The 22,404-nt window shown below is 40.4% G+C and overlaps 1 protein-coding gene across 2 annotated transcripts in view; it reads right to left on the bottom strand.

The window, feature by feature from the left end:
* Positions 1–591: 591 nt before the first annotated feature.
* The window catches only part of mxd1 (MAX dimerization protein 1), a 42,181-nt gene continuing 20,368 nt past the window's right edge, over positions 592–22,404 (bottom strand). The window contains exons 4-6 of one of the 2 annotated variants that reach the window (XM_053481290.1): positions 8,109–8,223; positions 6,311–6,470; positions 592–4,503 (exon numbers count right to left, since the gene is read on the bottom strand). In XM_053481290.1, coding sequence (XP_053337265.1) covers positions 4,313–4,503; positions 6,311–6,470; positions 8,109–8,223 — 466 coding nt within the window. In that variant the 3' untranslated portion in view covers positions 592–4,312. The remainder of the gene's footprint in view (positions 4,504–6,310; positions 6,471–8,108; positions 8,224–22,404) is intronic. The other variant, XM_053481291.1, reaches the window with a different exon arrangement.

Here is a 22,404-nt window from a genome sequence, read left to right as displayed (position 1 = left end):
TCTGACCAATCAGATTCCAGGATTTAACAGTACCAAATACTACAGCTTTGACCGTATCCCAACAGGTGTCCCACAAGGCTCAGTAGTTGGTCCTCTTCTGTTCTCCCTCTATACCTGGTCTCTGGTTAAGGTCATATTCTCACATGGCTTTTCATACTATTGTTATGCAGATGATACCCAACTCATTCTCTCTTTTCTTCCCTCAGACACTCAGGGTTCCTCCCTGCCTGCTTGACTGGTCCCAACATCAGGGAAGGGGGAAAAAACCTTACAAACAGTTTGAATGTGATTGATGGTACTTAGTTAGTTACCTAGTAACTCAGTTTAAAGGTCTATCCAATAACGGAAATTCAAAGCACTTTTGTATTTCTCTCTGGATAAGAGCAACTGCGAAATGCCTCAATGTAAATGTAATATGTATGTTAACTCCAGATAGTAGATATAACTTTGGCTGGCACTTAGCTATCATAATGGTAATATATTGTTTATTTAAATCAGATTATTTTTAGGACGTCAATTATCTCAAAGTCAGCCCTTGATTTTCATTTCACACTTCTGTTAATTAAAAAACAAACAAGCAAATTTGTAGTGTTTTGCTTAGTTTTTTATTTCAGATGTTACTAGCAAAGAGTAACAAACTCAACACATGTACATATTGTTGCTGATGTTCTGATTCTCCATTAGTTTTTTGACCACAACTGAGCGTTCGACATCCAAACTGCCCGGGTTTTCTATTTTTTTGTCGCTGTTTTGAACAAAGTAACAGCATAAAAGGGTCAGATTTTAATTTAAATCGAACACGAAACAAACAAAAAAAAAAACAGACATGTAGCTGTCCGAGAGGCAGTAGCAATTTTTTTTTAGTGTGTGTCTGGTAGAAGAACACACCTGAGACACAGTCACCATCAGTGGGAATGACATTGCGATGGGCTTACTTTCCAAAACAGATCGTACATACGTTTGTGTTTGTTTTTTTTGTTTAAATGTCCGTACGTCTGGACGTCATTAAGGCTTTAGCCATTTTGGTATTAAGAGTTCACAACCTCCTGTACTCACTGAAGGAGTGCAAACATCCATCACGGCCCCCTGGACGTTAGCTGCAGGGTCGAAGGTGGCACAATGGAAATGAAAAATAAATAAAACAAAAGGGGCGGGGTTGTTCTCGAGCAAAACCACGAGTGTGTGTCAGCACCCGGGACGCGCTCGAGCCACGCAGGGCGTTTGTGCAAATCCTGTGCATTTCAGCTAATGATTATGATTCGCAATTTCTGCACAGATGGATGTAAAAGCCTGCGTTACTCAAACGCGCCCTTATTCTTTAAAAAAAAAAAAAAAAAAGGTTTTCACAGAATGTTTCAGAGTTTTGTTTTTCTCTCTGCGCTGGTGTTGAAAGAGAGCAGAGAGACAAAACGCTCACACACACATCACGAATAAAGTACAATCAAGGATAAAGGAGTCATTGAAAGGCAGGGCAAGTTTAAGAGAGTGTGTGTGTGTGTGTGTGTATGTAGAACCACTATTATTACAGTCTTTAGACACACTGGAAAGGAAATGGACTTTTTTTTTTTTTACTTTTTACTCATAACAAATAAAAACAAGACATATCCGTACAAACAGCTTTAAAGAACCCGACACCGCCAAAAAAACTAAACCCTTGTCCGGAACCCTTTCTCTCCATCTGTAGACAGTGACCACACACACACACACACACACACACACATAAACACAAACTCAAACCCCTTTCCCCAGTCTAACAATCACATCTCAATCACACTAATTTTTTTCCTCTTTCTTTTTAAACTTTTTTTTTATTATTATTTTTTTGGCGGGGAAGGCGGGACTTATTTGTAAAGTGATTAAAAATTCCACATATTAAACAAGCCTACATATATATAGATATATATATAGATATATATTCTTTTTAAAAATGTTGTCTATTTCTTTCTTTTTTTTGGTGCATTTCGTTCAAGTTTTTTATATTATTATTATTATTATTTGCGGTTTTGTCTCATCTTTGAGCTCTTTAAAAAATAAATACAGTCTACGTCTACATTCAGGAGCTTCACGCTCTCATCTCATACGTTTAACACGTTTCCCTGACAAACTACTTTCCCTTTACTCCTTTACTTTTTCTGTTACGTTTCACGCACATTTATTTCTCTTTCTCCATATATTTGTAGATCTAATCTATATACTGTACGTTTAGATAAAAAAAAATTTCAACAAATGAAAAAAAAAAAAAAAAAAGAAAGAATCTAACACGTCGAGACAGCCATAAGAGCACAAGTTGGTTTAAGGGTGTACACAAATATAGAGCTCTAACTCCATGTCCATATACAATGTAGATAATCTGTGCAAATAAAACTACACGGTTAGAGAGAGAGAACACTTAGAATTAAAGTAATAAAATAAAACTATAACCCACTGTGATAACTAAATCCACTACGACTTTTTAAATATACTCTTCTTTTCTTTTTTTTTTATTTTACACATATAAAATATGTAATAGATTTATTTGTGACATATATCTGGATTAAATAAATACTTTGTGATACATATAGATGTTTAAATGGATAAATAGATTTCTGTAAAACTATATAAATAAAACACAATGTTGAAAAGATAAAACAGTTTCAGCGTCTCGTCGGAGAAGGACAAAGAAAAACTATTTCAGCCCTGTTGGGTCAAAGCCCTTTTTTGCCTTCCCATAATTCCGAGTGCCTTATTATTCTTATTATTATACTCTTTATAACAATAATAATAATGCTAACTGACTTCCTGTTCGGTAGCGGAATGTACTTACTTCCTTATTTCCTCTTTTACTGAAAAAAAAACAACAACAAAAAAACAACATCAAAACACACACACACACACACACACAAACGTATTTGCCACTGTCTTTAGATCAGAGAGGAAGAGCAGGAACGACCCAGATGAAAATTTCTCATTGGACACCATCCCCCTCCCCCCCACCCCCTTTTCCATCACCCACTCCCCCAAAATCAGTCCCGCGACAATCTCATGCTGCGTTGCGATACGATCCTCACGTCGACAGTTTATACTGTGTACAAAAACGAAAAGAAAATTCAAGGTGCCGCGTCATCAACAGCACTGAAACGTGTTATTCGCGAAGTCTTTGTGTCTGTATATGTGTGTGTCCCTGCTTGACATTAAAACGTGTACAGATCATAAACCCAACCGCTAAACACACACACCCTGCTGCCGTCTCCGAGCTTCTGGACCAAACGGTTCTCTCGGTATTAAACTAGACGAGGCTTGGTAGTAGACTGCCAGAGAAAAAAAAAAAAAAAAGTCTCGCTGTTCTCCCCAAACCAGCAGGAGCCGACTAGCAGTAGTGGTTGCCGTGGAGAATGACATGACATCACATGACGTCACATCGCACCATTGCTAGGTAACCGTCCCAGGGCTCGGTGGTGGTGGTGGTGGTGGTTTGGGTGAAGGGTTGGACGCTGGGACAGTGCAGGAAAATTATTATCTTAATTTAAGACTAGCTTAAAGACTACACCTGATACTGGAACTAGAGTAGCTGCGATCCCTCTGGAGAGCAGAGGAGCGAGAAGACGATCACGATGACGACAATGACGGCGACGATGACGACGATACACCTTTATTGTTGCTGTATTTTTTTTTGTGATTTTAAAAAAAGAAAAAGAAAAAAACATTCCTGCTGTGTGATCTTTGGTAAAAGCCGACCTTCTGGCGCTGATCTCGGGAAAAAAAACAAAAACAAACTAAAAACAAAACCGTATTCTATGTCGCTCTCGGATCTGCGGCGAAGGGGGCCGGCTTACACCGAGAAGCTGCTTTTAAGTGCAAAACTCCATGCTGTGATAGGTCAGGTGACCTAGCCCTGTGTCGGAACGTCCTGATCTGATTGGTGGATGGGGAGAGGATGTAGGAGGAGGGTCGGCGTAGGCGGCGGGCGCGGCCATGAGGAACATTCTCTGGTGACGATACGAAACAGACGACGAAGATGAAAAGGACGCGAGAGAGGTAGGGAGGATCTGATTGGACGACTAGACGGACGTCCTCTGTGGCTGATCGGACGGTGAAGGTAGAAAAGGTGTGAGAGGAGCGGATATGCGAGGCCACATTCTTTTACGTTTTGGTCTGGATGGTGTACGTACGAGTCGCCGCAGAGTGCTTTCAATTCTGGAACGTTCCGTACGTCGGCTGGCGGCTTCACATCGTCACGCTCCGGCGCTGGAGATCGATCGAGTGAGTGAGTGAGTGAGTGGGCGGAGCTGCTGGAGGTGTTGGAGATGGAGGTCAGGTGGGAGTGGCTGTGCTCTTATAGACTTAGAGTTTTCTCCTGAATGTTGGCAAGGCGGCGCAGGCTGGCGTGGCTGGAGTAGCCCTCGTCGCTGCAGCTGCTCCTTAGGCTGCCCCGCTCGTCCGAGTCGCTCACGCTGCTGGTGCTCCACTCCAGATCGCCCAGCAGGTAGTCCGTCCCCTCCACGTCCACGTCCACGTCCAGCTCTTCTGTAGCAGAAATACACAAAGATAACAATGTTATATCGTTATAACGCCAGCCCTAGATTATACCTGCATTTATACACGGAAAAATTTCTTTGAGTTTCTGTGAATTTAAGACTGTTGGTTACATCCCGGTTAAGATTTCATTACCAATTTCCTGAATCTACACATCAGCTCTAGCGAAGCTCACTGGATAACGGGTTCCTTATATAAAATACACCCAGGGCAGGGTGGGAAGTTCAAAACAACTTCTCATTTAGGTTACAGATTGCTTAGTGACTCCCAAACCATTATCGCTTGTTGATTCATAATTTTGGACTTTATAAACGCGTACTAAAGGATATTAAAGCATGCTAACCCACACCATTAATATTCACGGTGGAACGGTTCACGGTGGTGGTTCAGAGATCTTTCTGTATTAGGTCACGGTCGGTCGTATAAGCATTTCATACGTGCGTATGCCTGTGTATGTGACAAATAAAATTAGAATTTCATTTCATTTACAGGTGGGAGGATAAAAGTACAAACGGTACCAAACGTAGATGTGTAGAACACCACTTTTTAATAAGAAGATTTAGAAAAAACAGTAAGGTTGAAATAAAACACTACATGGATTTGCAATGTGATCCCAGTGGGATATTCCATAAAACCATCTAGGAACTTCTGTAGTCCAAGCAGGGACCGTGGAGGTCAGTGGTGACCACTGGATTTCTTCCCTTATTTTGTATGACGATGGTAAGACCTCCTGTAAACATTTACTCAGACTACCATTGGGAACGCCAATTAGCCTAATCTGCATGTCTTTGGGAGAAAACTGGAGTACCCAGAGGAAAGCCAAGAACAAGCAAACTCCATTAACACACACCACTTTCTAACTCCATGGTCGTTTCTGTAAAACAATACTGAAGGCGTTTATCCAAAATACACAATAATCTCCTTTGAAGGTGCTGGTTGTTAATTGGTGATTTCTGAGGCTGGTGACTCTAAATGAACTTCTCCTCTGCAGCAGAGCTCAGTTTTGGTCTTCTTTTCCTGGGAAGGTCTTCATGAGATCCAGTTTCATCATGGAGCTTGATGGGTTTTTACAAACACACTCGACACAACACTGTTCTTGTAGGAACTGCTCCAGAACAGCTGATCTTCATGTCTTAAAAATTAACAGATGGTATTGTTGTGGTTGTTACGTAATTACTTAATTCCATATGTGTTATTTTATAGCCTTGAAATCCCCAGTATTGTTGGAGAATGTAGAAAATAAATCACTAAACAAAAACAACAGAAATTTGCGGTAGTGTGTATATATATACATATATATATATATATATATATATATATATATACTGTATATATAGAATCGATCAGATAGCCTAGTTCTTGATGTCGCTGCCTCTTCAACATGCATCCAAAACATGGTGGGTGAAGCCTTCCAATAGGTGGAGTAGTAGAGAACAGTAGAGGTGTATTTATTCAGGAATGATCAAACCATCTGTCCTCAGTATCGCCGATTCTCTCCTTTAATTGGACCAAAATGCATTTTATTTGTATCACATCAGTCAAAGCCAGAACGCTCAGAGTAAACACGAGAATAAACACACAGAGCGTGGTGGTGAATCAGGCGTCCCTGGAGCTGTGCAACGTTCACACTACGCACGATGTACAGCGAGGTGTTCAGGAGGAGGACGAGGAGGAGGAGGAGGAGGAGGGGCATGTGTGAAAACGAGAGCAACACGGATATATATATATAAAAACACACTTCATTACAGAACATGAGCGTCGAGGAGTGTGGAGTGTGTGTGTGTGTGTGTATACATACCTTGGTCAGAGTCGGATTTGTCTGAGGAGAAGGTGGACCCCATGCTGTCCATGCGCGTGCGCTCCACTCCCAGCTGCTCCAGCCGTCTGCGCAGGTGCCGCTGCTCCCGCTGCAGCTGATCTATTGTGTGCTGTGCCTTCCTCTCGCTGTCCTCCAACCTCTACACACACACACACACACATGATAATTTACAGTTAATAGTAACACAACGTGCTTGCTCTGATACATTATCGTTTCCATAGTAACAGCTCATTCACGCGGTGCGTATGGTAGACGCAGACGCTGATACTGGAAGGAGTCTCCAGTCTCGGCTCTCTGTGACAGTTACAGAATAAAAGAGTTTACAATCGTTTGCTTGGCGGGTTCTCGCTAAAACCTCTGTGTTTATCCTTGTTGAGAGGAACGACTGTTTACAGCTGCTGTAAGGTAAGTGAGAACATGTTTCATGTACATTTCTGAGCATTAAATGTAAACAGGTGTTGGAAAGCATTAAAATATAAAATGAGATAAATAAACGACGTCTTTCTGAAATGCTAACACGTCAGGATGAGCTGTATGAGCGTTCCTATAACAGAATGAGTATATGGTAGTATTCTTTATAGTAATGTACATACAACTGATGAACAAACGAGGCGCGTGGCTCAGCAGTGTAGTTCATTTACACAGACACTGAAACAGCACGTTCGGAGAAGGGGTGAAACCAATGGAGTTGGAGGTGGATTAATAATAAATGCATCTTGTGAGCCGTATTTAGGCTTAGGCATTAACTCACACACTTTAGGGATGTTTAGAGCTCTGTGATAAATGTTTATAAATCTTTTTTTGCATTGTGTGTAAGATTTACTGAAGACGCAGCACCATGGCTCGCAAGAATGTTATCAGGGACGGTAGCAAGAAGAAAAGGAAGACGCTTTCAGTTTGGTTTTTAAAGCAGCCAGTGCCGAGAGGAAACATAATTGAAGGTTAAGTGAGGTTTGTTGTCTATTTATTTCATATTTTACTTTATTTATGTGTCTTCTCAAAATGTTTTGATTGTTTTTATATGATTATAGTGTTGGAAATTGGTGATATTTTTAGATAGCTGGAACGGATTGTCTGCATTGACGTTATTTCTTCGCTTTAAGAACTCGCCGCTGGAACGGATTAAATGCATATGCAGAGGTTCTGCTGTAACCGGGACCTTTAAAGCTATAGCAAGTTTGGAACAGGAGTGAAACAGGGAAGTTCAGGGATGCAGGAAAGACGCATGATCTCTGAGTCCCTGAGCAGGCCAGGTTCAGGTTCTGTTAAAGCTCCGGAGACACACGAGCCAGGTAACTAAGTGCTGGAGGTGCTGGGAGGCACAAACACTCCGGTCGATTGACACCAAACGGGACTGAAACTAAAGCAAATCCGTGTGAAAATGCTGTAACAACAACGTAAAAATTTTATAACTGAGGTCTACTCTGTATGTTTTAAACATTTTGGGTTTAAAACTTAAGAATTATAATGCAAGCGATTTTATTGCGATTCAAGAAATAAAATTTTAAATGTAAGATTTTACAAGTTACTATGCATTTTTTTAATAATAAAGTTTATCTACATCAACAGTTCACCTTTGATCTGTATGTACTGTACTTATAACCTCAGTTCATTCTCGATAAACAAGTAATTAGGATATTGTTAAAAATAAAATCGAGTTAGTCTTATTAATGAGTGTGTTGTATAGTACTGCGTTCAGTCTATATCGTTTTCTTCCTAGTTGTTTAAATCACGTCAGCAGTCACAGTCAAACACACACACACACACACACACACACCTTGATGTGATCCTTGGCCTTCGTTAGTAGGCTGAGGGTGGTGTGCCGGTTGGAGTCTGGTCCCAGAGGCACCATGGACTTCAAGCGTTCCAAACATAGCCTTAAATGTGCCCGCCTGGAAGGAGAGAGAGAGAGAGAGAGAGAGAGAAAGAGAGAGAGTTAAATAATCATATTACAAGTAGTACACATTTATGATGCACACCTGTTCCAATGCCTCAGGTACTGCAGTGTGGTTGGTTAAAGGGGGTGTGGCCTGCTAATCACTTTAATCAGAGTTCACTCGCTCGCTCTTAAATTCACCTTTTCTCCCCCGCAGGAAGGTTTGAGACCAGACGTATGTACTGTATTATCAGTCCAAACCCCACCATTACAGAGTTCACTAGGATTCCCTAATCAAGGGATAAGGAGATGACATGACGAGTAAATTGACGAATAGCACAAGAGAGCAGTGTGTAGGATTACCGCGGTGTGTTTATATATATATATAGGATGACCTCAGCGTCTGTAAATCCAGGTTTGGATGACTGAGGCGGATGTTGTTTTAGTAAACAGCGCTGTGCGAGTGTAAGCAGGGTGCGTTTCTTAAACAATGCCATGATGAGTGCATGATGTCGCGCTGCTAATTATAGATTCAAAGTCACTTAAAGCAGAGGATATAAAGAAACACAACAAAACGTAATTTAACATGCACAGAGGCCACGCCTCCTTTCACTAAGTCTGATGTACACTGAAGCCACGCCTCCTTTCACTAAATTTGACGTTGAATCTGCTGAAGCCACGCCTCCTTTCACTAACTCTGACGTACACTGAAGCCACGCCTGCTTTCACTAAGTCTGATGTACACTAAAGCCACGCCTCCTTTTACTAAATCTACTTACACTGAAGCCACGCCTCCTTTCACCAAGTCGGATTTACACTGAAGCCACGCCTCCTTTAACTCAAACTGACATTCACTGAAGACACGCCTCCTTTAACTAAAACTGACATACACTGAAGCCACGCCTCCTTTCACTAAATCTGATGCACACTAAAGCCACGCCTCCTAAATCTGACCCGCACAAAGGCCACACCTTTTCGTTTTTGTAAACGTCTGCACCTGCTTAACAGATTCTGAAATTGGCCACGCCCCCTTATACTGACTGTAAGACAGAGACCACGGCTGCTTTTACTGAATCTGACCACGAAGAAACTGGACCTCTTCTTACCTCATCTAAGACAAACCCTATACACCTGTCAGTCACACAGGCCGCACCTCCAAATACCCAGTCTGACAGCTCTTTTTATTTACTGTGACCTACACAGAGGCCACGCCCACCTCCTTCATCTCAGTGAAGTAGGCCTGGGTTGTGTATGAGTAAATTTGATAAAGGGAGGTGTGGTCTCTCTGTCAGTTTTGGTAAAGTAGGCGTGGCATCCATGTTAGTTTCAGGTGAAGTCTGTTGAAAAGCTAACGCGTCTGTTTTCCTCTCGACACGACACGCGGCTCGCGCGGGACTCCTGGAGGGTTAAACACGACTGCGACAGCATTCCCAGCTGCTGAGGGCGTGGCATGTGTCTGCTCCAACGTGACCTCTTATGCAACTGCAAAGCACACACACACTCCAGCAAAGCACACACACACACACATACACACATACAGAGGCGTGGGTCACAACCTAGCCTGCCTGGCTTTTAGCTATTGTGTGTGCACGCATGTGTGTGTACTTTCCAGCTCCAGAAAAACATCAGTGGGTATTTTTTCGTGTGGGCGGCTTTTTGTGAGCCTCTGCATTAAACCCTAAAAAAAAAACAGAGCGGGAGAGAGAAAGAGAAAGAAAAAAAGAAAAGGGAAAAGTACAGACGTGAAACGAGAGAATAGAAAAATTCACAGTGAGAATTATCGACCATGCTGAACTGATTTACTGGAAATAAACAGGAAATACAACAAAAATGACCCACACAAGAGAATTTAAAGTCATATCGCTACTTGACATGCATCACGTGTGTGTGTGTGTGTGTGTGTGTGTTTTAGCAACACATTATTTGATTAATCAAATTTACACACACTTCAGTCAGTAAACCGTGTCTAAGCGATCATTAACCTGTCATGTGACCTGCAGTTTTCCAAACATAAAAAATCTGGATTCTATAGCTTATGTATACGTTATGGTTTCCATAGCAACCGCTCAGACAATGCACCATAGGGGGTGCGCAATCGTTATGAAAGGAGTCTCCAGTGTCAGCGCTTTGTCTTTGACGTCTTAAGGAGAAATTCTTAGAAATGTAAATCGGAGCCGCTAAACAGATGTAACAGGGAACAAATATATATAAAAGAAAAAAAATATGTCGATGAACAAATACATAAAAATATTTTTGTAAATAACTGAGCGACTGATGCACTTCTGTGTCATTCCTCAACTGAGAGACAAAATAATCCTCATCATTAATCACTGCAGTAATTATCCAGTGGAAAGCTCTTACCAAACACGTTTTGTTAGATAAATACAGACGGTGCCTTTTTTTTTTTTTTTTTCAGAACAATCTCTAATCGTTGGTGAAATGCTGTGGTGTAAGAGGAACAAAACACTTGACAAAATCCTGTACCTCCACACCGTTGATTATTTTCCTATAACAGCACAGCCTGCGCTGGAGTTCAGTGTAATAAATCTTCATGATAATAAATACATATTTTGGTAATTTTGGTTCATATTTATTCTAACTTTTACTCTAGAACTGTGAAGGACGCACCAATACTTTCTACTGACCCGCCTAAAGAGCTATACGATTTAAAGTCTGGACATCTATAAGGCAGGAAGCAGTAAAACAGTGTTATGTTTTTCAAAAACTCGATTCTGCAGGACATCTGGAGGATGATTAAATATGAAGTAAAAGCATTAAAAGCATCCTATCTTTGTGTATTGTTCGTGTGAGCGCGCTCTCTTCTACAAGCCTTGGCACGCTGAACTTCCACAATCCTTTTTTTTCCCCCTTTTTGTTTTTTTTTGACCATCGCAGTCTCTTGTTTACTGGAAGTCACATGTTTGTGTGCGAGGCTGGTTTCAGTTCAGCAATGAGTCACGAGATTGAGAATGTGTGATTCCAACTATTTATTTTTATTATTGTAACCTGGAATTATATACAGAGGCAAGAAAAAGTATGTGAACCTTTTGGAATTTCCTGCTTTTTTGCACTAAGTTGTGATCTGATCTTCATCTAAGTCAAGACAGACAGACATACTGTGGCTAAAATAATAACACACACAACAAAAATATCAGATTTTCCATGTCTTAATTGAGAACAACCATAAAAACATTCTTTTTTCTTGCCACTATACACACATACACGTACAACCAGTCAAAAGTTTGGACACACCTTCTAATTCCATGGTCTTTCCCTCCTTATTTCCTTATTTTTATTTAATTCTATGCAATAATCTCCTCTGAACAGTTGATATTGAGATGTTTATCTGCTACTTCTGCTCTGTAAAGCTTCATAACGGCCTTAATCCGAGGTGCTGGTTGTTAATTGGTGATTTCTGATGCTGGTGAGATTTTTTGGGGTAAAAAGAAAATCCATAATTTTGCACGAAATGCGTTAATGTTATCAACAATATGCTTCTAGAAGCTTACACCAGTTTTATGGTTATCGGGTGGAATGAAAAAAGAGTGGGAAAAAATCCGGGAATTCCTTTTTCCTACGCTGGACACCTACAGTATATAATGTCTAGTGATTGTGACTGTGAAGTGAATCCTGCATATTAGATTCCCTCGGGAACTAAATTGATCTTAAACGGAAAGTCGCTCCAAACCTAAAACAGCCGCCCAGCCGAGGAAGTGGCGGGATTTCATAAGACGCACGTGCTGACAACGCCGCCGACGTTAAACACGCTGATATGTTGTATAATCAGGCGTATAATCACAACCCAGAGAGGAAGCCTGAGTGAAATTATAGTTCTGTCCCTGTAATAAGTGAAGGCATAAATTACTATAATGAAGCATCTGCTTCAGGTCTTTATAACGAGCCGGGGTTCATACGCGCGGAGCCGCGACAGAGTCAACTCCCTCACAGCTCGCGCTGCCGCAGACTTAAATATACAGTACAATATATATTATTATTATATTTATATACACGGGCAGTACACCACACTGCACACTGTACTGTATACTCGGGTTTGTAACACCTTCTGAGGAAGAAGGGAAAAGGTCCAGCTTTACCTTCTGACTCGTACTGGAGACTCCTTCCATGAACGAATGCAAAACAAACCTCTCTCGAAACTTTTAAAAATCTTCAAACATTATTTACAAATTTTTTTGTTTTTCACAAAGCTGGAGGATTGATTCATCTTTTCCTACATGAACTCTACTCTGATTAAAAGAAACGTTCTGTGCCATTTTCACGTGTTAATGTGCGCGTACGTCTCCTAATTCCTCAGTACGGTGTTTGGAAACGTCCGCATATTAAAAAGACTTCAAGGTTCGCCTGTTTTTTTTTTTTACTTTAACACATTTATTTTGCGTTTATTTATAGCTCTGGCTTATGTAAAGCCTCACATATATCTATAAATACGGCTTTGTTTTTGAAAAAAAAAAACCTGTTCTTTGATTGCGCGGAACGTCCGACCAAACAAGCTCGATCGCATTTTATAGGTTTATAGGTGGGATCTTAACAACCAACATTGTTACTAATATAGAAATACGGACGTAGATTTATATTTAGTACAAAGTGAATGAAATGTTGCTATGGAAACAATGACAACAAATTTAAACAAGTACTTATAATATAATACAGCAAAATAAATCGCCTCTATAATAAAATTTGACAAAACAAAACTTTGGCACAGGAAGTACAATTGTCTCTAGGGTTAATTTTTCTGCACTGAAGCAACTCAACTTCCTGTGTGTGTGAGACAGACGCTGTTGTGTAGAGAGTCAGGCTAAGAATTTTTGTGCTGCGCTACAGAAATACAGACACACGCCAGAGTTCAGAGCGAAACCCGTCGAACAAAAAACAACAAACGTGAGGCTTTTGTTCAGAGACGCCTCATTAAAGTCTATATATGTTCTGAAGGTCATCAGTGATCTCTCTCTGACACACACACACACACACACACACACACACACACACACAAATATTCATTATCACAGCCAAGCGACACATCCTTTTCCTTGGAAAGTGATCACTGCACCCTCCTAGTAATCCTCACACCAAACAGGTTTTTTCACACACACACACACACACACACAAACACACACTTCATCACCGATATTTTTTTCCTATACAATCTAAAATCTTGATTCACCGGTAATTCCGGAAACTGACACTTTAAAGGGCTTTAAAATAAAAAAGGCCGGCTTCGTCCCGGAAGCGAACGCTCGGGTTGTGAATTCAGGTGTGAGTTCAGGTTTCATTCTCCTTCCTGTGACTAGTGCAAAACAAAGGAATAACACACTCCAGATATTTTCTCCCCACCTGCATGTGCTCACAGACATGCGTGATTGGCTGGTGGCCCGAGGCCGGCTCCTAGGTTACTGATTGGAAGGTTGTGGGTTCGAGTCCCAGCACAGACCGTGAAGCTGCCTATGTTGAGGCCCTGAGCATTGATCTGTATCCTGGCTGACCCTGCGCTCTTAATTAACTGGGATGTGTGAAAAAATCCTCAGTCTGTGCTGTGACAAATAATTTAAAATTAATCTTAACCGGACATTTTCCCAAAATTATAATGTGTAATATACTAATAAACTGACTAGTGATGGGTGTCGGAAACCGTTCTGTATTTGATCATGAGTAAAACATCGATTAATGTTCGATTAAAAATCAGGTTAATCGCATAATACAATGTTTATAATGAGTACACTATACATATGTAATCCTCTACAGTCACTCGCATAAGCACCTATTACTGAATATATTAATGTTAAAACTAGTGTTGACAATCGATTAAAGAAAAAATCTAGTTATTGTCTGCGATTAATCGCGATTAATTAAATACGACCATGTCCGCTATCTGAATTTTAACTTGGCTTGTGCTTCAACAAAACTGTTCTTCAGTTTCTAACACGCCCAGAGTGAGTGATCGCAGCTACCATTTGTCAGTGATTAGATGTTCTGTTATGTTCACCGAGGTAGTTCTGGTGACTTACTGATGTCTAGTCATCTCCAGTAAGTGCAATAAAAGCAGCTTCTGCAAAACTGCCCCACTTTACACTTCCACAGCCTTTTTAAGCGTCTTATATGTAATGTATTCTTGTAAAAACACTTCCATTTTAAAATGTTTTTATAACAAAACTTGCCGATCCCAGGATACTTAGGGCATGAAAAAATAGATAGTGAAGTTACATAGTGTTTTAGTATTTATTAAATACTTTTAGTATATATTTTTTTAGTAGTTTTAAATATTTCAAAACCTGCTTACTTGAGGCACACCCATTCACACACTACGGGCAAATTGGGGACACCAGTTAGCCTAACCTGCATGCCTGTGGACTGTGGGAGGAAACCGGAGTACCAGGAGGAAACCCACCAAGCACAGGGAGAACATGCAAACACCACCGTGCCGCCCTTAAGGTGTTAACGATAAGTTAAGACATTTAACAGGCACTTATTTACGCTAGTTTTTAGTTTATAGTAGTTAGATAATATGTTTATTTCATTTATAATTCTTAATGTTCTGTTTTTATCCTATGTTAATCTACAGAACATTCTTAATGTTGATGAGCTACATTCCTAATATTCAGTTTCATGCTTTATGTTTTAATGTTTATTAATTGTCTTAATTTTCTTAATTGAATTTTGATTTTATTTTTATTTTTCTTATTTTTTGTCTTTTTTATTTGTTATGTAAAGCACTTTGGTCAACTTTAAGTTGTTAATAAGTGTTATTGATTGATTGATTGAGTCCCAGATAAAACACGACACCTGCGTCAGAGCAGAAGTGCATCATCATCACCACTAGTGACAGACTTTGTATATCACACTCTTTATGAAAATTGTATAACAGGACGGCATGAGATCGTCTGCGTCTTTACACGACCGTGTTATGAGCATGTGAGGTTATTGTGCAGTATACGCATGAGCACTCCTCTCGATTCTAAATTCAACTATTTAAATTTGAGCAATTTTCCACAATCGACTGCTTGGAATGCAGAGGAAATCGTCTGATCGTCGACTATAATCGATGGTCGTCTCATCAACGTCCTATAGAATAATTGCAGAAATAATTCGAGGGGAAAACTTTCAGGTTACGGATTTCTTTGCTTAGCTCGAAATCGTCCAGTCTGAATACACTGCGGAAAAATGACAAAATCATTTACAATCATGATGATCGCGTAATTCGTTCTCTTTCTCTCTCTCACACACACACACACACGACTTATACCGTGTTTAAAAGGTGTGTGTTTAACTTCCTCGGACTTGTTGGAGCTGAAGCGGTGGAGCATCTTTAGCGTAGACGTTAGAGGCGTGCTGATGTAACCGAAAGCAACGTATCCGATTGTGTTAACGTGATGGGCGAAAATCTGATCAGCCGCGGGCCTGTGTGTGTTTAAGGAAGTGAAAAAAGTCTAAAAATAGAAAGGGGTTAAATAAATCCTGAGATGAAACTGAAGCAGCACGCTGAGCCATGAGCCTGTATACATAACACACACACACACACACACACACAGATCTGTATATAATGTAATATGTATGTACCCTTTATTTATTTGAACAGAGGGACAGAAAAAGAGTGAGTGGGAGAAATAGTGTGGGAGAAAGAGACAGAGAGAGACAGACAGATTTAGAGAGAGAGACAGATAGATACAGATTAAGAGAGAGAGACAGAGAGAGAGACAGATTGAGAGAGGGAGACAGAGATTGATTGAGAGAGAGAGAGAGACAGAGAGTTGTTGTTAATATTGATGTTATATCTTCTTTTATTATCATTATATGTATGTATATGGATATATGTATACATGTTATTTTATTTATTTATTATATTTTTATTATTAGTATATATCTATTTTTATATGTGTATGTATGTGTGTGTATATATAAATATGTGTGTGTGTGTATGTATATAAATATATATATTTGTTTTTGTAGGGGGAGGAGGTGGTTGTTTTGTTTATGTCTACCTAATATGATATTCTTCCATATCTAATATGTTTATAATGTTTATACTGTATAGGTTTATAAATTCAGATTAATGTAATTAATGTTTTCTAATGGCTTTGGCAACAATGTAATACTTTTGTTAACATTCATGCCAATAAAGCTCTTCTGAACTGAACTTCAGGGAGGGAGAGAGAAAGAGAGAGAGAAAGATTGACAGAGAGAAAGAGACAGATTGAGAGAGAGAGATAAAAAACAGATTGAGAGAGACAGATTGAGAGAGAGAGACAGAGAGAGAGAGAGAGAGACAGACTGAGAGAGACAGAGAGAGAGACAGATTGAGCTCTGCTTATTAAGGACAGTGTTGTGCAAACAGCAAGTAGACAAGATCAACATATATCCTGTCTCAGCTGGGTAAACGTACGTACACACACACACACACACACACACGTCTCAGAGGTCAGGTCTGTAGCAGGACGCTCTTCTTTCAGCCGGTCCAAAGGGCAGCGGGGTTGGATTACACAACCCTGGAGCTCGCTCGCTCGCTCGCACCGCCGTGACATAACGACCAGAAGGGCTCTGCTATTTGTTAAACAAATGTGAACACACACACACACACACACTCAGGCTCCTGCGTGTGCTTATCTCTGAGTGTAAACGGTAAAGTCAGGACTGTAAATGACGGCGTCGCCCCCATTAGCCTGCGTGTACTGAAGGTCTAATTATAATCAGACGAGTCCTGGCGTCTGACCGGCAGCGAGAAAACGTGATAAGGACAGATAACGTGGACGCTCCGCGCGTCTTTCACCACCCTGCCGTCTTCTTCAGTCCTACAGAAACCTAGCGCTTCATGCTAGCTGTCTTATTTAGCCACACAGTTACCAGGCTCAGAGAGCATAAAGTGGGCGGGGTTTACTAGTTTCAATAGACACCACAACTCATTTGAAGATGCTTTCAAAAAGCAGGGCTTTAACAAAAAACAACTAAGAAATAACCTCAAATAAACCATGAAACCACTACGCGAACCGTTTAGCGCTTTTAAATAAAACGTATGTTGGGCATGGAAGTGTAGAAAACATCAGCGTAAAATATTTAAAGACACACACACACACACACACACACACACTGTGTCCCGAGTCTGATCAAGAAATTCTATTTAATTTCATATCATTCAACAACAGTTAGTTCTGAACGAGTAATCTGATTGGACGTATTATTCAACAAGTGCCGATATCAGAGCATAACAGCACTGTGATGTTTAACTGTATGCATCACTCGGCGTCCCAGATGTTCTACAGTGGTTAATTATACTAAGTGTTTAGTTAAAGTACTCCTGCCAAAACCCACATTAACAACCCGTCACAGACGCGCGTTTAGCAAGAACACACAACACGCTGTCTCCTAACTAGCTACTAGCACAAGTCTGAATCCCAAATCCCTTTTTAACCCTTAGGAAAGCGACATCACATTCAAGGCTGTGCTGTTGTACTGAATATCAGCACAGCTGTGAGATCTTCAGTTCTCAGAAACAAACAAAACATTTCATTTGCTCATCTTTGATCATTTGCTCAGACTAGTTTTGGCCAAAACACTGTACTGGTGCTGATTTTAAAAAACATTTATGTTATACATATAATAAAGAAAATGTGTGTGGGCCAAAGAAGCTACTTCTGAAATTTATGCAACATGGAAGTGACCGATCTCGCTTTTCTAAAAAATTAAAGTTGCCAACTTCAGCCATTTTGGAGAGATGATTTTATATGAGCAATATTTCAGCATTACACTGTCTCACTTCAAATAATAATGATTTAAAATGCAATTATTCACTTTCTTTATGAGTACTGATTCTACTGTAAAATTTCTTCTAGGCGTGTATGATCTGTATAGAATCGTTGCTTAAAATCTTTTTTTGGTAAAAGCTTAAATAGCAAAAAAAAAATGTGTAGTGTCTGTAACCATGTCTAAGATATGTTGCAATCTTAATTTTGCATTTAGAATAATACACTTTTTCATGTGAAATCCCAATTACGATCGGAACTCAAAAACGTTGGACGCAAAAACATAAGAGGGCATGAAATTGTATTTAGCAAATGTGTTTCTTTTTATCTGATAAAAGTATAAATGTGTATGCATATTTACAAAGCATAGATCAAGAGATAAGAAGTGTTATGAAAAACGATGTTATCTGATCCTGATCTGTAAATTCACTTCTTGAGACACTTTTCAGCTCCAACATGTTTTGGCGTTTACATTCAGTCTGCGTTTTAAGAACCCTGATTAATGGATCCTCTTTGCGTTCTGAGCGTTTCTTACTCCACATCTTTGGTGTTGACATGTTGGACATCATGCTTCGATCTCTGCTCGTATGTAACCTTTGACCCTTGGTGCTGTAAAACTTTCTTTAACCCCGTCTGACCCTCTGACCTCCAGGGAATCGTTTTAACCCTTATAGCGCAGGTGGCGTCGTGGTGTCGAGATGAGAACAGATAACTGAGAAAAGGAAAAATTGACGCCTGCTTTTACTCTTCTTTCTTACCCTCCCCCTGTCTCTCTCTCTCAATTTTTTTTTTTTTTTACATTTCGTTTGTTATTTTAACGAGGATCTTCCCTGGAGCGACTCCTTCGTTCTGCAAACACAGAAAACACACGCTGGCTGTTTGCCAACCCTCTCAGGTCATTGTTAAAGAGCTCCCTGCTCTCTCTGCCTGTCTCCCGGCTCGCGTGTAATGGTGTGTGTGTGTGTGTTTGTGTGTGTGTGTGTGTGTGTGGTAAACAGCTACAGGATGCGTGACGGGGGAAGGTCGGTGAAGAGCGCTGGATCTTAGAGGACAACGGAGGGATTCTCTCTCTACACTAGGTGTAGGAGATGTTACATCATTCGACGCAGCGCTGCAGTAAAAGAACACACACACGCACACACACAAACACACACACACGCATTGTTCATGTTTCACACAGCAGCCGAAAAGCCTGCTCTTCTCTCACACACTGCGTGAAATCCCTTAAACTCGTCTTTTCGTCACTATCGGCATTAATCCACAGTGGAGTCCGTTTGGTCACAAGGTGTTCATTCATTTTCTATAACGGCACTGTCGCAGGTTTACATAAAAACGTTATTTTTTTGTTGTTGTTTTGTTTTAATTATATACGCTATCGTTTCTATAGCAACGACTCGTTCACAGGGACGTGTGCGCAGGACTTTCCACTGATAACAAGCAGATTACAACATAAATAAATAAACAAATAAAAAAACAAAGCGTGTAAACGTTAACGTGGCGTCTGTGTTCAAAATTTAGGTTTCACGGCTGACAAGATGCGTGTGCGTGTGTGTGTGTGTGTGTGTTTTGTTTTATTAGCCTAAAGACAGAGGAACAAAAACATGCCGGAGGCTGACGTGTGACTGAGAGACCGCGTGCAGCTGCTCTAGCGTAAGTGCTCTAACGCTCTACCGTTCCACAACATTCACTGTAAATAATCTTGTTTTTTTTCTTGCTAAGAATAACCTGATAAATATTTAAAATATTTTTTTACATTTTATATATAGGTTATAGCAGAAACACTTCAGATTAGCGGATGCTCTGGTTAGCATGACCTGCCTAGCGTATAGGAAGAGAACGTTTCGGCAGCACACACACACACACACACACACACACACAGACCGCATAACACATACAAATACTTATATTTATCATTTATTTTCCAATAGAAGTCTAGCGGCTTTTAACTTCTTGTTCAACCAGCAGATGTTTCCGCTAATTACGCGTTTCGTCCATCAACAGAAGAGGTTTAACAGAAGTTTAAGACAAACTTAAACGCAGACAAATACGTCTCGATCTTAATAATCTCAGATTGTCTTTAATCTTCTATGTAAAACAGCCCAAGTTTACCCAGATTCAAAACTAATCTAATGTTAGCTTAGCTTAGCTTAGCTTATCCAACCCACACACCCCTCCGGTGTTTAGTATAATTTATAATCACACTCTCCAGTGTCGCCCAAATGAGGACGGGTTCCCTTTTAAGTCCGGTTCCTCTCAAGGTTTCTTCCTCTTTAGAAGATTAAACCATCTAAAGGAGTTTTTCCTCAGGTCTAACATCAATGTTTTTTGTTTCTTATGTTCTGTAAAGCTCTATAAAAAAGCGGTATACAAATAAAATAAAATAAAATAAAATTATTTAGAGTCGGGTTTTGCGTGATTCCTTTCACGAACACCGGATTCACTCGCCTGGTCACGACCCACTTCTGCCATCTTTATTTTTACTAGAACACTTTCGTAATCTGACTGTTCAAGGCATCACCTGTTTTATGTTCATCGAAGGTTTACGAGGCTGGAATTGTGCATCTGGTTATCATTAATAAATAACGATTCATCAATTATTGATCGCTAACGTGTTCGCCTATTGGTGAAGAAATAATGCAGAATTTCCAACCCTACATCATATCTACAGTAGGTCAGATCTCAGCTAGCTGATGTTGTGTTTTTGGCGTGCATCGCTGCTTTTGTTAGAAAAACACATTGTTGTTAATTACCTCTGGCTTTCTGCGAGGATTACATTTTTTTTCTGGAAGTGAGCATCATAAGGAGAACCGCACATTATAGATCATCATAGGAACTGTTTATTAAACTGCACGTTCGCTTTGATTTATAACCTGAGTGTGTGTACAAGTATTTATAGCAGAAAAGCCAATATGAGGCGTAATCACACGATTGTGTTTCTAAACTGATTTAATAATTATAATCATTCTATACAGCAAAAGAATTACAACCGCACTCCTACCTTCACTTTGTTTATATATATATTTATATTTGACCCACTTACTGATCTGTACCGAAGCGCTCAGCTATTTACTTTGTCGTTTTCTCAACCCTCCACTTTCGATCGATTCAGAGATCTTTAAACAACATGAACAGTGAAGCGGTGCGGTGTAGCCGTGGGACCCTGCGGTGTTGGATGTCTGCAGAGGGAGGAGCGGCCCGAGCCCGTCTGAGACCCGAGGCGCGACGGCGTTACGGCTTTTTCAAAGCGGTTTCAGGCGGCCTGTTTGTGCTCGCGCTGCTGAGCTCGGCGAAAATGTATTATTCAACGCCGTCTGCAAGCTGAGCTGGATTTGTGTGTATGCATGCATATGTGTGTGTGTGTGTGATGTGTGCATGTGTGGTGTGCGTGACCTAGCTTAGCTCAAAGAACCACAAAACGTTAGAAGGTCACCTCGATGAGTAAGAACCGGTGTGAGGAGAACTAACAGGATGTTTTTCACGACGGTGCGGATAACCTATCGCGTGTTATTATTCAATTAATAAATGGAAAATTATAATTACGATGAACCACATTGCTAAACATAAACTCGTCCTGATATAGTGTGATATTGGTGAAGGTGTCAAAGGTGTAATACAGTAGATCACTTGTTAATTCTTACTAGTCGAAATAATCAGCAAAACATATAAAGCATGATAAAAAAAAAATAAAGATTTAGGCTTAAAAACTTCAACAGGTGTGTATGACGTGGCTGGAAAAAAAACACGTGAGCTCATATTGGTTTACACGACGTGCCTACTTCTACAGGCACACCGTAACGTCTTCTAGCTCCGCCCCTTTCTCCTAAACCTGTCCAGAGATTTGAAATAAACATGTCTGAACTCGAGGAGCGCCGGCGCAGCCAGATAATTAGACTGTAAGCAAAAAATAAATAAATAACAACAAAAAAAACAGAGTGAACTCAGAACCCACAGACGCAGCTGGGTGCGGAGTTACTAATGTAAACCCGATCTATAGAACTGTGTGAACAATCACAATAACGCAGATATACATTTTATCACATAGACAGTTAGTTAAGGAAATGCTCTGCACAGAACTGTATTTAGCGCGGGCTAACGCCTGTACGGCCTACAATGTTAGCCATGTTAACACACAGCGTGTTATAGATCGGCAGATGTTTGCATGTTGATGGTTATATAACTCAGCCTTAGAGATGGGAAAATCAATTCAGGTACGAACCGCCATTCTTTTGTGTGTGATTCACGTGTCTCCACACTGACTCCAAAATGTTACTCATTACTGTTTCATCCTGTATTCAGGGTCGCAGGGGACCTGCAGCCGAACCCAGGAGGCTTAGGGCACGAGGCGGGGCACACCCTGGACAGGGCGCCAATCCATCGCAGGGCACACTCACTTACACACTAAGGGCAATTTGGGAACACCAATCAACCTAACCATATCTTTGGACTGTGGG

The sequence above is a fragment of the Clarias gariepinus genome, chromosome 21, assembly GCF_024256425.1.
Source record: "Clarias gariepinus isolate MV-2021 ecotype Netherlands chromosome 21, CGAR_prim_01v2, whole genome shotgun sequence".
Lineage (NCBI taxonomy): Eukaryota > Metazoa > Chordata > Actinopteri > Siluriformes > Clariidae > Clarias > Clarias gariepinus.
Note: the sequence above shows the minus strand (reverse complement) of the source record. Positions and strands in the feature narration are given on the sequence as shown.